General features: G+C 39.9%; 1 protein-coding gene across 12 annotated transcripts in view; it reads right to left on the minus strand.

Moving 5' to 3' along the window:
- The window catches only part of SDK1 (sidekick cell adhesion molecule 1), a 375516-nt gene that overhangs the window by 199875 nt on the left and 156368 nt on the right, over window positions 1–19273 (minus strand). For all 12 annotated transcript variants that reach the window (XM_065031442.1, XM_065031436.1, XM_065031444.1 and 9 more), the window contains one exon: window positions 7905–8038. In XM_065031442.1, coding sequence (XP_064887514.1) covers window positions 7905–8038 — 134 coding nt within the window. The remainder of the gene's footprint in view (window positions 1–7904; window positions 8039–19273) is intronic.

The following is a 19273-nucleotide window of genomic DNA, read 5'->3' on the forward strand; positions in this document are numbered from 1 at the left end:
CAGGCTGGAGAGATGGGCAGGGAAAAATTTAATGAAATATAACAAGGGCAAGTGTAGAGCCTTGCATCCGGGCAGGAACAACCCCAGGTTCCAGTAGAAGTTGGGGAATGACCTATTAGAGACCAGCATAGGGGAAAGGGACCCGGGGGTCCTGGGGACAGCAGGGTGACCATGAGCCAGCACTGGGCCCTTGTGGCCAGGAAGCCAATGGTACCTGGGGTGGGTTAGAAGGGGGTGGTCAGTAGGTCAGAGAGGTTCTCCTGCCCCTCTGCTCTGCCCTGGGGAGACCACACCTGGAATATTGTGTCCAGTTGTGGCCCCTCAGTTCCAGCAGGACAGGGAACTGCTGGAGAGAGTCCAGCGCAGCCACCAAGATGCTGCAGGGAGTGGAGCATCTCCCGTGTGAGGAAAGGCTGAGGGAGATGGGGCTCTGGAGCTGGACAAGAGGAGACTGAGGGGGGACTCATTCACGGGGATCAATATGGAAAGGGGGAGTGTCAGGAAGATGGAGCCAGGCTCTTCTCAGTGACAACCAGTGATAGGACAACGGGCAATAGGTACAAACTGGAACACAGGAGGTTCCACTTAAATTTGAGAAGAAACTTGTTGGGGTTGAGGGTGGCAGAGCCTGGCCCAGGCTGCCTGGGGGGTTGTGGAGTCTCCTTCTGTGCAGACATTCCAACCCGCCTGGACACCTTCCTGTGTAACCTCATCTGGGTGTTCCTGCTCCATGGGGGGATTGCACTGCATGAGCTTGCCAGGTCCCTTCAACCCCTCACATTCTGGGATTCTGTGAAATATTTTCATTCTAGAATGCAGTTAAGTTGGAATTGGACTATAGTATCAATTTTAACATTTTTGCCCATGAAAGGTGATTCTACCTTGAGTAACTAACATCATCTTTTTATGTCTGATCAAAACAATATTTATTTCAGCAGTTTCCTTTCATCTTACTCCATGCTGGAGTATTAGTACAAGACTGACCAAAGAAAAACACTGACTAAAAAATTATATTTTCTTTGTAAATTCTACAGCATTATTTCATAAAATGTAGGCAAATCAGTAAAACTGAAAAATCTGTTGAACTAGCAATAGTTTTCTATCCAGAAAACTTTTCTGACATTTCTCTTATGTTGGTTTTCCAACAAATCATCAGAGTTTGTTCAAGATGGCATTTTCCTTGATGGCATGTATAATTGATGTATGTCACATTTTATAAAACGATTGCAAGGTAAATTCAATTTTCTCTTTTCCTTGTTTGTGTCCTCTAAGAATCTCTTATCTCCACATATCAATTACAGAGCAGTGACAGAGATAGGATACAAATCACTCCGATGAACGTAATAGCAAAAGTGATTAGAGATAGGGAGAGATTAATTGAATGTGTCAGATATAAATAAAACGTTTAGGAGACAACCCAGCATTCTGAGGCTGAGGGTGCATCCCAGATCTCTCATACACAAAAGCCCAAACCTTATAAACAGACAAGTATAATGAGAAGCTATGTTAAAATAATAAGTTAAGTTATAGAAACTATTTTAATGTTTTATGCAGATTTTGGCTGTTTAAGTTCTCCGCAATATTAAGATTGGAAAAAGAAAGTTTATTTTATTATCTTTCCATTGCACAAACTACTAGCAGAGGAGACACAAGTTGCCTGAGACAGTAGATACAGTAGATGCAAAAATGCACAGCGTGTGGCGATAAGTATTATCTAAAATAGTCCAGAGGAAGAAAAAAATTGGAGACTAACCAATATTTTTCCTATTTATCAGAAAGAGCACTGATAGAATACTCGGGTAATGCCAAAAACAAACTCAAGCTGCCACAGAGGTTTCTTGGCTCATCTTTATTATTTCTCCACATTTCCTTCTATATTACTGCAGTTAAAAGCGAGGAAAGTTCTCCTTTGAAAAGAAGAAAGGTAGAGAATTGTGGAAGAGACCTGGAGAACTGGATTCCAAGAAGGCTGATAAATCTTGAGCATCATCTGTTATTTCCTTGTAATGCATATAAAATGATTCTACACCAAAACCTCCCATGACACAACCACCAGGGTCCCTCCTGGAAGTTCTGCTCGACAAAGAGAAAGCAAAGCCTGGGCAGAAAACGGGAAAGGAAAGAGATGTTATTTTACAGAATGACTGAAAAGCAGCGCCTGGAGGGCTGAGCTGTGCTAACCTGGACTTCCTCAGTATTTGTTCAGAACCTCAGGCACGAACAGTGCAACAGCCGCACACAAATGCGGTTTAATTTTATGCCATATTCCTCCTCCTTCCCCCACCAAGAAAAAGATAAAAAGGAAAAAAATAAGAATAATTTTTAAAAAGTGTCACTGAAGCACTAATTTCACCTCAACAGTACTGACCCAGAGAGGCTGAGCAAAGTAAATTCTCTTGGCATGAACTAAAAATAGTTTGACAAGTTTATAGAGCTTGTGTGAATTCAACCTCAGAGCACAAATACCTGTTCCCTGGGGTTCCAGCCCATTCTTTCTTCCCCCCACCTCCTGTCTACACCTGAAGGATGGAACCAGCTATGAAAAATTCATGCAGCATTACGCTTCAAACATATCCGTGAAGGATCCTCAACATCTGCTGACTTGAACAAACCTTGATGGTTAATATGAAAAATTATGTTAGTGAAATGTTCTCTTCCAGAGAGGAAAACATCTGCTCAGAATCCTCTGAAAACTTATCTTCTTCACTAACCTGACAGAAGGACGTGAAAAGAAACATCCTATCAAGTACACCGACAGGAAACGTGGCACTTTTTCCCCCACTTTCTTTCCTAACAACGTAAAGAGTATTTCATTTTTACAGACACCGAAAGTGACCTAAACATCTTGTGCTATGAGAACCTCTCTGAAATGGGACTCTCCTCTTCTCGGAAATCTGGGCTTTGACACATTAAATGGGCACCAACCAGAGACAAAGTTCAGCCTCATGCCTACATCTGCCATATGGGCACAGAACTCTTCTTGTTGCAAGCGGAACCTGGACAGGACAACACAACCACCCTTTTATTGTAAATTAATTGCAATGCAACCAACCCAGGAGTTTCATTTTCAACCCCCAACTTTTTTTAATATATATATTTTTTTAAGCGTTGCCAGTGCTCGAGAGAAAAATTTATCTTCATTAAATGATAATTGGCTTTATTATCTTTGAGGCTTCAGAAATGCTGGCTGGCAAGGTTTTGAAAATCCCCATCAATCTTGTTTTCTGTTTTCACAAAGCCCGCATCAGAAAAAAAAAAAGACATCAGCCTGAAGAACACTCTGCATCTCCTGCCGTTATGAATAGGTCTTGAGACTATCTAATTTACTAATAAATCTATTGAAGCGACACGCATCTCAATATTTCACAGCTTAACAAGAAGGTCCAGAAGCAAGGCCCCGAATTGCGGTTCCAGATGATTAGCGCTGCAAAACCAATTGAGGCAGGAGCATCTGAGCTGTCAGAACAGCTTACGCGTTCCCACCTTCTGCAGACTCGCCATTTAAATCATTTACTGGGGGACACTTTCTCAATTTTTTCATAGAATACTTCAGCTAAGGTCTGAAATAGCGCACGCTGTTAAAAGTTTAAGATGGGGCCAAGGCAGCTCGTGTCCGCAGTGCTGCATTGATGTTAATAATAGAAAAATCTCAGCAGGGCTTTTCAAACTTCTTCTAAAGTGGCACCGGAGTCTTGTCACATCCTCACGTATTAAAGTAACAAGGACACACATTGCAAATACCTCAGCCAGCTCCTTACACTAATAAAAGGCTCCCTATTAGTATTTTTCCCCCTCTTCTAAAAAAATGCTTCTTAAATGCTTGACTTGCACACTAGAAATCCTTATAGTTTCATTAAGAAGCTCTTAATACCCCTGCTCCCTTTTCCTCAAAAAAACACCTTCACATAGAAGTGGCACAACCTACAGTCAAGTACCATGTAACAGTCTCTTTCTTCAAGTTCCGTACTATAACCAGAATTTTGGAGATATTTAGCTTGTAGTATGGCCTTCAAGGAAATATGAGTCTTATGATGACCTCACTTTATCAACACTTTGATCTTTAAGTGTCCTGCTGACACCAGCAAGATGAAAGCGCATCACTTCATCCCTGTGGAATGGGCAGGAAAGAAAAAGCCTGAAGAATTCAGGACTTATTCAAGATATTATCATCAAATTTATTGTTGAATAGATGGAAATAGAAAAGAATGCTGAGGGTTTGAAGGTTGCAACAGCTCAGTAAATAATTAGATCTCACACCTCTCTGGTCAAGTTAGGAGGTTCCAGCAATGGAGTTAATACTGAAATCCTCCAAAATAGTGACGTTTCAACAGGGAGCAACTGATGTACTTGAGTCAAAAAGCAAACTGAGTTTTGTTACTACTTCTGTTACCAAACTCTTGACTTTCAGACTTTCTGATTTTCCCAGCCAAAATTGTGTGTTATTTACATGAAAGCTGGGACATATGGTTAAAAAAAAAGCACCAAGATTTCCACTAACTCAGTATACAGTTCAACTGATTTTAAGACATTTTAAATTTAGAACTAATTTATGATATTTCATACATATTTCAGATGTGACATTATTCCAAGTATGTTGCTTGTTGGGCATCATTTTTATTTCAACCTCTGGGACAATCTAATCCCCTGGAAATCAGCGGAAACACATCCAGTTGAAAGAAGTGACCATTTTTTCAAGCGTAGTTGGACTAGACCTTACACTGTGAACTTATCTTTTTGCTGACCTAGACTTTCAATTTAAGACATGTTTTTTAGAGGGCAGGCACAGAGCACGGGTGTTTAACCAAGCTAGTGACTCGGCTGTTAAGGAAAAATACTGCTCAACATCTGGATCTTCTTATAGGGTGACCACATCCATTGGCTAATCCATCTCTACTGCAAAGTGTGTTTATGGAATGAATTGTCACACAGTCACGTCTTCCTGCTATGTACCTGAAAACACCCAGATGCCCTAAAGACCTGTTCATTTCCATTAACCCCAGGTGTTCTCATGTCTACATTTTCAATGTCTGACCAAGCTCAGAATGCAGAGAAAAGCAAACCCAAACACCGCAGAAGCAACGCTGACAAGCTACCGAGCTTTCTTCTCAAGCTCCTTTCCAACTTCCATGCATGATGTTTGTGATCAGGGAGTGATGGGTGGATGCAAGACTTGGCGTTGTTTGGGAATCAAGGTTAGACCGGTAAGACACAAGATGTCTTTATCTATAATACATAGGGTCCTACTAGAGAATTCATTGTATTTTTGTTCAACATCCTCAAATCTTCTTATGCAACACGTACAAATATAGTTATTAACTGAAGGACAGTTCAGTACAATTTCCAGATGTTTCTCAAACTCCATTTACTTCCAGACACAATTCAAGGCCTTGACTTTAATCTGCAACACAAGGCCCTATAACTTCTACCTGCCTCAGGGCTATACATTCCTCCTCCTGTCAGCCTTGTATTTCGGACCAGAACAGGCCAGCTTACAGCTTTCTCAGCTCTTAACCTGATTCTGCAAATCTGCTTTTCCTACAGGCTGGAGCAAGCCTGACACCGATATCCTTCAAGGAATAACAAGCTATGCATATCTAACACTGTTCTCAGTGGATGACTGCCCTGGGAATTATCCATCCTTCTTTTTCCTTCTGCCCTCCACGGAAGCAGCAATACGCTTGCCGAGTCATGCAGCAAGGTTGTACTCAATAATTAATATATAATCTACTCACACGGAGATTGGATATTCCACTTTACTCACGGTTTATTTGATTTTGATTAAAATGTTTTTAAATTTTATACACGTCCTAATGGAAAATGACACGTGTCATCACTCTCAACATCTAATAAAATTCAGATGGTGACAATTCAATGTGATACCTTCCATACCTGGATGTACCTTTAACAATCTGTTCCCAAACACCTGCTGGAATTCTTTATGATTCTTCCATAATACATCATCTTTCTGCAGCCATTCTCTGCATATTGCTTCAGGACTATGTTTTTGCCTGATTATTTTGTGTTACTGGACCAAAAAGGTTTATTCACTTCCATCTAATGTATCACACACGTTTCTTCCTCAGATCAAAGTTCAGAATGACCATGTTAAGCTCATTTTCTTGACAGACACTGCAATGCCTTGCAGCCAGTGCCTTTCTTCAGCACCTACATGGCATTAATAATCCTGGATATCACAATGACAATTTGAAAACCTCACGGGCTAATATTTTTTCTAACAAGTAAATCCATTTTTGGCTTTCCATCTTGCTTCATTCTTCATTTTATTTTATCCATTTAATCTTTCCTATTTTTCACATTCCAGATAGACTTTGCATTCATGGTATCAAGTCCGCACCCATTTTGAAGTGTTTTCTTTTCCATATGCCCACATTACCTTCTGCTTTGCATAGCACTTGTTCTGCATGCATGATCACAGACTATTTCCAGCATTAATTAAGATATGAAATTAAAGTGGGAACTACATTATTGGTCACATAATACAAACAATAGTAATTTCATTTTAAAGCAAATTTGTAAAGTGTTAGCAAACCTCTTTATACTGTCAGAAATAATAATGTTTACAATCTACATGCCACAATACAGCCAGAATTCACAAGTGGCTTTGGAACATTATTTCCACTTCAGAAAGATGCACATAAAACCCCTGAGAAGTTCATTTGGTTTAGAAACATATCGGGGAAGAAAACACACGTTTTTCTCTTCTACTGCCCTCAGCAACCCCTGATCCAACTCATGGGGCTTCCATGACATCTCATTAGGAATTTTAGCAGGAAAAGTATATTTCCTTAGAAATTAAATGTTTCACAGAAACATATTGCTTTTTATGAACTTCGGACAAACATAAGCATATTTCCAAAAGTGATTTGCTGGATTTTCTGCCCAGAAGCAAAAACTCCCAAGTTTTACTAGCGTAAGGAAAAGAGCCATAGGGATCATCTCAACTCCAATGGTACCCAAGATCAAGACATCTTGAGCATCTCATCACATCGATTGATCTAGAGCTGAGTCTTGCATCTTCTAGAAGCCCATAAGAGTAGCCTGTCAGTCAAGCTGGCCGTGTCACCAAACATTTACCCAAAAATCTCTACAGTAAAACCCAGAAACCTCCACATTCACTCGGACTAACACCCTCCCTTACCTCGCTGATACATTAAACATGCCTTTATCAGCTGTCCTCAGAAAATGAGTCGAACCATTCTACATGTTCAGAATATTAATTTTTCGTATAAACATGTTTACTAAATGTTTTACATTAGTTTAAACAAGCCTATTTTTGCTCATTGTGTGCATTAGTATATGTAGTGTGCAGTCATCTTGCTGACCCCATTGCTCCACTGCTCTTCCCTCCCCTTGGCTGTAAAAGCCCCTATGGAATGCCTCTGTAACTGTAGGTGTTGATGCAATTTGCGGCATGTAAAATAATAAGTAATAACAACGAAATGCATGTTCCCTGGGACTCTGTGATAACTCCAGGTAAAAATAACACCATAGACTGGGAACAGACTCATTAATAAAATTTCCCTCAGAAGAGTGACTTGTTTACTTACGCACAATGGAAAACAATGCATTATAAACCCCTGCATTAAAAAGAAATTATGATCACAACTTCACAACAAGCAGCGAGGGTTATCATCATGTACCTGCCTTGCACAAAATAAACCATCAGACGAAAGGCTTTGAGGGTGATTTGTCGAGGGCATATACTCTCTCAGGTCCCCAGGAGAGCACAAGGAGCTCAACGTGCCCCAAACCAACCAGGCAAAGTTGAACCCCTTTAAAGTTCCAATCCTTTGTAAGCAAGGCTCTTTTTCTTCAGATACACTTCTGTGAATATGTCTACAACCCCAGTATGACAGCATGTTTCCTGGAATTTGGATACTCACTTGCTACACTGAGATGAATAAATGGGCTCGTCTTGTTCTCCCCATTCTTTTCATTGACCGCCTGGACATAGTAGCTTCCTGCATCGGTTGCTGATGTCGCAAGGATCACCAGTTGATTCTCCAGTGTGATGGCTCTATTTAGGAAAGAGAGAGATCGTATTGAAACCAGAAGAGTGGTATCCAGTAGGCAAAAACTGTACAACGCTTCAGACTTGACAGGCTGATATGATATTCATTGCTCATCTAAACCAAGATGCTGCGGAACCAAACCCACCCAATTTCAAACCCATCCGTAAGTAACAATTAAGACCTTTGATCCCTCAAGGTCTTTCCTCTGTTTAGATCATGTGAGATGTTTCTGGTGAAATGCAGAAAGCTACAACATATGAAACTAGAATAGTTTAAATGGCAATAAGAAGTTACACAAGAAATGGCAGATGACAACAAAGGCTGAGAGCCTGCAAGCTGCATTGTTATGGGTTGACAACAGTCCTGGCAAACATCAGAATTCTGCAAAGTCAGTTTTATTGAAACATTTCTCCACAAGTGAAAGTTAGCCTATTAAAGTCTGACATTCAGCAAATAACACCACTTAGTTTAGAGGGAAAAAATGAAAAGTAAAAATCAAAGGCAGCAGAACCTCAGAAGGTAAACTTTCTGTTATATAGCATCACTAATTATCGCAACATCACAGACAAGAACATAGGCAAGTTAGAGCCTAATGGATACGTACAAATGATCCGTGTGTAGATAGGGAGGGAAGAGTTTTTGTTTAATCTAAAGCAGGTAGGAAAGCACAAGCCTGTAGTTACACTGGTGTAGGCGTGAAGGAGTCAATAAATGTCATTGTACAACACAAGTCTGTTCTTGCTTAGGTCTGCTACATAACAAATCTTAGAATCAATCATAGAGTAGTTTGGGTTGGAAAGGCCCTTAAAAATCATCTCGTTCCACCCCCCTGCCATGGGCAGGGACATTTTCCAGCAGACCAGGTTGTTCCAAGCCCCGTCCAACCTGACCTTGAACCCTTCCAGGGATGGGGCACCCACAGCTGCTCTGGGCAGCCTGTGTCTCCCTGGTGCCTCCTCTTCTCCAGGCTGAACAATGGCAACTCTCAGCCTGTCCTCACAGCAGAGGTGCTCCAGCACTCGGATCATCTTTGTGGCCTCGCCAAATTTGGTCCAACAGGTCCACGTCCCTCTTGTGTTGGGGCCCCCGAGCTGGACGCAGCACTGCAGGTGGGGTCTCACCAGAGTGGAGCAGAGGGGGAGAATCCCCTCCCTTGACCTGCTGCTCATGCTGCTTTGGGTGCGGCCCAGGACACGGGCAGCTTTCTGGGCTGCAAACACACATTGTTGGGTCACATTGAGCTTCTCATCAACCAATACCCCAAGTCATCCTCCTGAGGGTTCCTCTCAATCCAATGTCTCTATAAACTCCCCTGTAGGCAGCACTACCCATCTGCACCGCAGTAGGGGTGGTTACTTTGCATTTTACATGCATTAGATGGTCTTTTTTTGACTATACAAGATAGAGGTTTAACCTAAAAATTTAAGGGCTTAACTGAACAGGACATGTGAAGCTCAAAAAATAGATAAGAATAAAAGAACACAGAGTTCCAGAGAATGCCTGTGGAGCAAAGAGCTGCCGCTAATGCAGACTGGGACAGGCATCTGAACTCAAGACGTGGAGCAAGAAACTCCTACCTTCACTTTTATTACTTGATGAGAAGCCCCACTGAGTTCAGCTGTGCTATTAGTCATATCCTTGAGCAAGAGGTTGAAACAACATATAAAATTATTATACCGGATGAAACAAGTTCATACTTCAATAGGCCTCCAAAAGAGTTAGTGCTAAGTGAGAGCGGTCGTACACTGATCAATAATGAACACTCCTGCATTTTTTCCTCCTGTTTTGGCATGGGGTGGTTAACATTAATAATTCACTACTTATTTTGCTTTTGAAAAAGCATTTAAAGCAACAGAGGAAATCACACATTCCTACTGTAACATACTCATTTTTACACGTAGGAGGGGGCTTAGCAAATGACAGGGAGAGCACAGCAGCGTTAGGAGGTTTTGTGTGCTTCATTTGTAATGTGGATACAAAAACCACTAAACTTCTAATAGTTACCAGTAAATACCAATAAATAAATATCTCCTGAAAAATAGATAAGGCTACATTTTCAGCTCTGACTGCGCATCAGCTAAAGATCCTGTTTACATTCTCTTTATTGGCAGTTTTTATTATAAAAACTGTTAGAAAAAAAAAAAAATCACACTATGACTTTTCTTTATTCAATGAACCTGTACGAGCTTAATTGACTTCAAAAACGAACCAAAGAAACTGTGGTACATTTACAGAGTGGGGATATAAAATGCAATTAATACGACATTTGATAAAGCAAATAAAGATAAAATTCCAATGAAGAGCTAATAATTGAATATTACGAGACAACGACATCTACATTCACTCCTACTTTAATTCTAAAGAAAGCAGCATTAAAGGATTCTTTGAAAATAGTGAAATGCATTTCAGACTGCTTGGCTGTCAGGTGCCCATGCACCCCAGTTGTAAAGGTGATGCCGGAACACTGGTGAGATTCACACGGCTGCTATCTGCATTAAACTGACTGGAAACCCTGACAATTAAACCATTTTGCTCATTATATAGGAAACAAGAGCAATGGAAATTAAGATGTATTTATCAAGAAATTGTTCAAAATGAAGATCTTAAAAAAAAAAAAAAAAACAAAACTATAATACACAAATATTCATTGGGATGTGAGAAAAATAGAACATCTGTGAAATGTAATCAATTTTAAAGATTAAATGAACATCAGTATATTTGATCTGATAAAGATCAGCGTGGAAGGCCCAAATGTTGCAAATTACGTGTTCAAAATAGTGCATAAGCTCGATATTAATTCGTATCGAAAAAAATAATTAAAAGACAAAGAAACTACTGAAGACAGATCTTTGGGGTCATCAATTATACAGCCAAATTAATGCTAAATTAAACCCCCCCAAATGAGTTATTGATATCTTAATAGTTCTGTGGAAAATGGAATGTTTCAGTTTCACTAATTGAAGGCAGGTAGAGAGCACAACACAAACCTTCCCAGGCTGCAGACTCCAGGGCTTTATTTAGATCCACTATGAGCCTTGCGCATCAGGGAAATCAATTAGTTGTGTTTTAAGGACTCATTAATTCCAACGTTTCTGAACCATCTGAAGATTCCTGCCCCAGCCCTTCCCGGGGTCGCAGCCGCGTTTTACGCAACAGCTGCAGAGAGTGCCCTCAAACTGGCTTAATGCCTTTCCCTTGGTTTATTGTTTGTTTTCATTGTCTGATAGGAGTTGTAAATTATGACAGCACCGCTCAAATGTTCCAAGGAAAATCTGATTCCCGGCTGCTCCATTTCCCAGCATGTTTGAGGAAGACGAGCGCAGCAGATGGAGTGGACCTGTCAGCAACTCATGCCCAGCGCAGAATTCATGAAAAACATAAATGTCGCGCTTTTTTTATTGCTTTTTAAAAGCAATATTGCTTTTAAAATTTACTTTTTTTTAAAGCAATATTGAACTTAATCTAACTTTTTCAAGACAGGAGCAACCGGCAAGTAAACTAAGCAGACTGATGCTTTGGGAATCTGTCAGCGTAGGGAAAGGAGAGTTTTAAGTCATATGTTTTAATAGAAGAATTTTTCAGGTTTCTCTGGAGCTCAGTAAAAGGCCATAGGGAACAGCAGCCAATATACAAACTGCAACATACACATCTGTGGGTGGTAGGTGCTTATAATAGTAAATATTCAGTATTATGATGTCCTACAAGCATGTCGGTGATACCGTTACCACAAAAGCAGCCAGAGACGAGAACAGATTGATGTGAAAGCGAAGGCACCTTATACCTTAGAAACGACAAGCTCTGTTTGTAACACATTGCCTGACCAAAGATCAGGTCTGACAGGGTGGGAAAAGGCAGCAATGATGGAGACAAGTCATTCTGTATACCCAGTTCTTCTAAGTATCTGAACATGGAAGTGGGCACCTAGTGAGGTTTTCATGCTTTCCATTTATTGCTGTCATAATTGAGCACTTAGATACACTCTGGGATTTTTAATTGCAGCCGTCTGAATTGTCCAAATACTCTAAAAAAAATCTGCCGCAAATAATCTTTACGTTTGATCTAAAGCTTATAAAAATTATTCTGTTAACATCAGTGGAACGTGCATCAGGTCTTCAGAAGCAAAGAGAATTTTCCAAAGGAGATACCATTATTAAGGCACTTAAGACTATAGGTTTGCACTTAAATATTTTTTCCTGCTCTGAAAATTGCATCATTTATTAAAATGCTGCAAATGAATTTTGTAGTATCTTAAATAGGTGGATTTCACACAAAAAATATTAGTAATGGAAAATATCAAAATCTACTGTACAAATAGATAATTTCCAGAAGTTAGATATTTGTTAGGTTATTAGTCTAACAGATTACACAATAAATAGATAATACCAGGTTCTAAAAACATCATAAAATGAAAATCACAGAGTAACCTGATTACGCTTTCCCTCAGAAGCCTTCCATCTGCTCACGAACCCGCGTGCAATATTTGAGTACGAAGGCCTTCATAAAGCCTCTTTGCCAACATTATCTCCAGCTAATACAAATATCAATCCCTCTTTACAAGGTATTTTTTGCTAGAAAGCTTCTGTTCCCCTTTTAATAACTTTTGTCCACATTACAGAGCGAGCGCCGATCTTTCTGCACGAGCCAGACACCACACAGTAGCAGTGATGCTAATAGAAAAGGGAGAGATTATGGCATAATAACAACATAATTACTGAAGACTCCCCCCCGCCTGGATTTCCCCCTTTGGAAAAGCGTATGGAGACAGTGCAGTTAAACCACAGCTGTTCAATGGAATCCGGACTCGGAGCAGGACACGCATGGCTTAACAGACCGAGCATTTCACCACCCATGTGTCTTCAAGTTCTGATAAGGAATCATTAATCAAAATCATTTAAACACATGTCTTCCATAAACAGTCCGTGCTTTTCAGGATTCAATCGCAGAGTAAAATATTAATGTATGTGCTACATGTCCATAGCAACAAGGCACTAAGAGATGTGACTGGATGCCAATTTCACAAGCTATTATTCAGGTTCCAGGTAATATTGTTACTGCAAATCAACTATCTATTAAGAAAGATTTTATACTTACACTGCTGCTGAATATGAAGTGTAACTACACAAATGAAAGCACTGATTTGACAAGCAACGGTAGCTCATACTGTCGCTTCTCTAGGCATACCATGGCACAACATGGGCTTCTCCAAAGTGACGGGGATTTCTAGTCATGAACGTGTCCCGAGGTTACACAAGAATAACCAAGACCACCCTGACTGCCATTATGATAATGAAATGAAGGCAGACTGGCTATTGACAGGTTTAGCAGATATATTTCCAGGAGGAAATGAGAGAATAAGCAGAATTTTCATGTTTTAAGCTTGGCTTCCCTGGTCTCTAGCGCTAGTTTTAGAGCCTGCAAGGTCTTGGTGTAGCAAGGCTATAGACATTATTCTCCATGTTTCTTAATAAACACATTATACAAACACTCGTTGTGTGTAAAGCGAGTGTAAGGCTGGAAAACAAGCAGATGGAAAAATTCTACTTGACAAATCATCAGTGATCGACTACCTGACTAGAAAGTTCTATCAGGTAGAAACCTGCAGGGTCTATCTTTGGTCTGGCAGTTTTTAATATTTTCATTGGCATTTGAATATAGATTTCACTTACTAAACCTGCAGATAAAGTCTCAAAGACTCTGGAAGACAGAATTAGAATTCCAAATGCAGAAGACCCGTTCAAGCCTCACCACAAGACTGAGGTTTGCAGTTCAATGAATATACTCAAAGTATCGTATTTGAGAAGGAATAACTGACTGCAAAACAGACAAACCTCACAAGAGGCTGTGCAAGCTGTAATATCAATGGAAAATTTAAGAACTAACCCTGTTTCACCCCCAGTGTGGCCTCTGCTCACTTTTGGCTACCAGGTTTAACCATGTGGGTTAGTCAAGTAGAATCAATCCACTCCCTCCTCCCCACAACCATTCAACCCCAATAAGTCTTCTAAAAACACGACAAGCAGGAGAACACTGAAAAAGACAGTTGTCACAAGTATCTTCATAGATGTACAGGACTGTTACAAAACAGTTTCTCACATTTAAGCAGAATCATCAAATACTGAGTTTTGTTATATATATATACATACATACATATACATTATATACACACACACACATATATATATATATATAAATATCTTAGCAGTTCGCCTTTGGAAAAACTTACTTTTATTCTTTTGGGACAGAGGCTCCCAGAAAGGATGCTCGGTGAATTATCCAAAATATATATATATGAGCATGATTTTATTTTTATATATATATAATAAATAAATAAATGTATATAAATAAAATCATGCTCATATTGAGCAATTACTGGTCTAGAGCTTTATTTTAAAATCCACAAACCAAAACCCAAGACAATCACGACACAACTGATGAGGCGGATGTTTGCAGTGAGGGACAACGCTGCCAATCCAGACGCAATCACAGCAACAAACTAAGGACTAAAATCCAGAAGCGCACTACTTACATGAAAATGTTCTTTTCCTCCCACCAGGTTGTCAGAAGCTTCAATTCTTACTTAATGCAACTTAATTATCTTCACACAACTCTACTCCTTTGCTTTTGTTATTTATTACTACATTTTAGTCAACAAGACTCAGTGTATAGATATAACCACCTACGTGTGCTTAAATCCCAGCTCTTGGGTGCCTGGATGTGCTGCTTCTCAAACTGGAAGAAAAATCCAGACTTTCAAGACAATATATATATATATATATATATATCTATATATCTCGGTGAACAACAGAAACCATGGACTTGGAATACAATAAGTCCAGTTTCTCCAGTCTCCTCCTCTTATAAAACTGTTACCACATTGCGGATATTTGTAAACAGAGCATCTATTTTCTTCTCTCTCCAGTTTATCATACAATCAACACATTGAACCCCACTTGCAACATCATTATCTGTTGCTATGGACATTGCTAGCAACCACTGGGAACAACAATAGTGGAAATATTTTAATATAAATGGGTTATTTAAACAAAACATTGCAGTAAAAAAGTATCTTATATTGTTGATCTACACAGCTGGCTGACTTCACTGACAGCAAGCGCGATTTGTAATCATTTGGGATTTTATAGTTCCATTTTCAGCTATAGGCAGACAGGAATATTACTCCACTTTATGATATTTCTCCTGAATTGATTAATCAAGGTGTTGTGGGTTTTTTAAACATGGCTTTTCCCCCCCGCTTTCCATCACTGCAAAAGGAAAACTTCAGTTATTAAATGATATCTTCACTTCTGATAAAACATGTCAGCATAACAGTATGTGCTACAGTGGTTTGGAGGCAAGTATTAAAGAGCTTCCTGTTGAATATCGGATCTTCATCCCATTATCTCACTGAAATACATACCACAGAATAAAAGTGAATGTAAAGCACGACTGCGAACTGCACTAACTATAAAACAAATTAGCAGCAGCATGGCCCTGTCACAGGGCAACGCACTCGGAAAATAATTGATTATACAACAAAGAAAGCTTCAACCTCTTCACAGCATATTTAACAGATACATTTAGACTCACCACAACTGTGTCTACTTGTTATAGATGCTCCCAACCTCTGTTTACTCACGTTCCGTAATCTACCTCGGCACCATCTCTGCCATTTTCTTTCTGATTCCACACATATTTCTTAAAAAACATCTCCATTTTCACATGGGGGTAGCTGAGAATAGGATTTGGCACACCTGTTGCTCTATAAATGTACCTAGTCCCAGAGACTAGAGAAAAAAGTCTGTATCACAGCAACTGCAGTAAACGCACAGTTTGGAAATACAATTTCAAATCTCAGATGGGTCAGTGCAAAGCTCTAATACATTTGGGCAGCTCTGTTGAAACAAATCCTTCTTTGGCAGCTAAATACACACACGTGAGTCTATGTATAACTGACACACGGACCACAGACAGAAATCACCGGGCTAAAATTGTGCAATCTAAAGGCAACTGCGTGATAGGGAAGATGAAACAGCCGCGCGCATCGTGAAAGACATCCAGAGGACGCCACCTTCAACGACTGTTGATTATCACATGAGCCAAGGACAATGTTTTCCTCCTAGTGCCAGAAGAACACAAATCCACCTCTCAAACAGCACCTCCAGACCCGCCACACCAGCCCTCCAGGCGAGAAGAACAGCACCGAACCAGCCGCTCAACCCCTTTGGGTCACCCAAAGGACAAGTCTGTTGAAATACATGGGAGCGTTTCAAGGGTCAGGCGAATTTGTGCAGCCATAACCTATTACACACTTGTTTTGAGAAGTGGTAGGGAGTGTTACACTTCAGAACTAAAAGTCCAGCAGTCCATTGGTTTTTAGATGCATTACTCCTCCTTTTAGTAGTACCAAATCTTGAAGCAAAGAGCATGGATATGGTAAGTGTCTCAAGCATCAACCTGCTGAGAACAAGCAGTGGTACTGGGTAGCAGTAGAGCAGTTTATTTAGATGAGTTTTACTATGAAAGATAATTAAAGATTTAGTGGCCCAGATCAATCCAGCAGCTAACGCTGTCTACGTACAGTACTGCAGTTTGCTGAGACCAGCATTTGGGTTACTGCTGCAAATTCATTGCACAGTGTTAATATACAGTATCTAAAGTTTGCTGTCTACATCAAAATAGGAATTTTGTGTAGTTATTTCTACTTGCACACCATTAAGACACGCTATTGCTACGCAGCACTGATCGAGCACAGGCCCAGGGGCCAAGTATATCCAGGTTTCACCAGTGATATGTAGCCTTGGGTGAGTTATTTAGCTTTTTGGTCTACATGTTTTGCTGAAAGAGAAAAAGGATAATACATGTATATCTTTTTATGCTGAAATAGTTAACACCTCTAGCACTCAAAAGATGTAGAGGATTATACAGTGCTAAATCTTAATACTCTTTACTTCCCCCCTCCTTGCATTTCAGTTTGACTACCAGGCATTTTGTTATGACTTCAGACAAAGCAACTTGCTGATTTTCAGCTGCTTTAAAGTCTCTTGAATTACACACACTGGGCAGGTGAGCACAGTTTCCCAACCACCAGTCTTCTAGTAACTCATGCTATTGTACTGCTTCTTTCAGCAAAAGCTTCTCATACTGAGTGTAGATGCATTTAGTAACAAACACATCTACCATAGAGTCCAGGAAATCCCGGTTGTTATTGAAAATAATACAGCACAAGAAATTTCATGTCAGTCAATCACAGACTTCTTTAAAATGCCATTAATGCAAACATTTCAAAGCACTTCAAGTTAGTGACAATAAAACATACAGAAAACACCAGCTTAAAGAAAAAAGCAGAACTTCAGCAGAAGCTTAAAAAGAAACAATGACCCCCCTATTTCCTCCCTATTTCTATCATAAATAGGCCAGGCAGTGATATAGAAGCAAAGCAAGGTTGGGTACATTCAACCACGTGTTGGATATACATATAAAGCCAAACACTGGAAGCTTTGGAATAAAAAGAAAACTGCATAACATTAGAGCAGCATCTTGTGTTATGGTTTCTAAACAAACATGAATTCTTGCCAATAATGCGTGAAACAGAAGGCTGTAAACAACTGGAAAATATTACTCCATCAATAGCATTTTATCTCTTAGGTTATGTCTGTGTGATACATTACTAGTCAAAAATAATACAAGCTGAAATTTTTTCAGAAAGAAAAGACAAAATACCTATTTCCAATAAATGAGGCAAATGTACACAAAGCTGTTGCGTAGCAAGGTGGAAAGTGAAGTTATGAGAGGGTTTATGTAAGAGATTGAGGAGATAAATACAATTATATCTAAGCCTGACCATTTGATCATCCCTTTCCCAGACAAAATAATACTACATATATTAAAATCTATGAAATCTCCACGTGAACATTGGCATCTTTTAAAATAAGGTGTCCTGGAAGATAGTCTTCCGACATTCAGAAGTACAGCTCCCTTTTGGGAATCATTTGTACGTTGTATCTGAAACCTGCTTGTAACCCTTGACTCCAAAACCCATAAAGAACACTTCAGTGGCCAACTCAAATATAAATACTGCATGATTAAAAGAGCAACAGACCATATAGATTTTCTTGCTTTCAACTTGGGTGGTGTTGCCAAAACCAGGAAGACAGGTAACCTATTAACTACATTTATTTTTAAATTACTTGAGATCAATACACGGGCGTGTTTGTATGACTTACTGCTTATTTGACTTCTAATGACACAAATTTCCTTGTGGTGGAGCAGCGACATATATTCAGGCCTTCCGGCTGTAAAGCTTGAGGAGGTCAGTAAGCCAAAGCTTATGTAGTAGATCTTGCCAGTCCTGTGGTAGAACAACAGCAACTTCTACTTCACAGACACTTCCAGAAGTAACGTGGAAGGCAAAAAACTTCAACTCCCTTTTTTCTGATACTGAAGCTATAAGCACCACACGTTCCCTCTAATGAAGAGCAATAGAGAGTCTGTACGTGAGAGGCTGCCTTGGTACCATTTGCTGGGTGACCCATAAACACTAAGCCTATTGAGCAGGCAAATGAAACCCTGAAGTGTCAGGAGATGCAGTTTGGTTTCTTTGATTTTATGGCTACAATATGCTTTGCAGAGCATTTTGATTTTCCGTGCTGAAGAAACACTCAGCTGTGAGTTACACGGCCAAAGAATTCACAAATTCTGGAAAACATGCACACGTGCTACCAGGCTCGCTTACATTTCTGGGGTTGTGAACAGAATGCTCAACATCTTGCCAATGCAAGTAATTCTGCATAATAGCTAGGCCAGAACAGAAAACCTCTGACACCCTCTAAGTCTCTGCTGCAATCTGTTTTCACATATTTATCTCCTCGCTTGCAGACATTTCTGCTGCAGAGGTTTTAGGGATTTGCTCCTGCAACGCAGCAAAACGCGGCTCCCTGCGATTCACCTCATCGGGATGAGAGGTGCTGCTGCCGAGCTAATGGGCAGCAGACACGACAGTTCCATCACCCTCAGTTATGACTCTTTTGATCCACTCTGCCCTGTAATGAGAATCTCCACTTGCTCGCATTTACGCAACGGCAGCATCAGCCACCTCCTAATCCTGCAACACATTAAAAATGGAAAGATAGATGCAGGAAAACATTAAAACGCCCTTATCGCTTGGCTGCAGTGGTATAAACTTAAAATAGGAGATTGTTTTTCTGCTGAAAACAAGCAAATAAATACTTTTACTTAATTTT

Source organism: Columba livia, chromosome 15, assembly GCF_036013475.1.
Source record: "Columba livia isolate bColLiv1 breed racing homer chromosome 15, bColLiv1.pat.W.v2, whole genome shotgun sequence".
Taxonomy (NCBI): Eukaryota; Metazoa; Chordata; class Aves; order Columbiformes; family Columbidae; genus Columba; species Columba livia.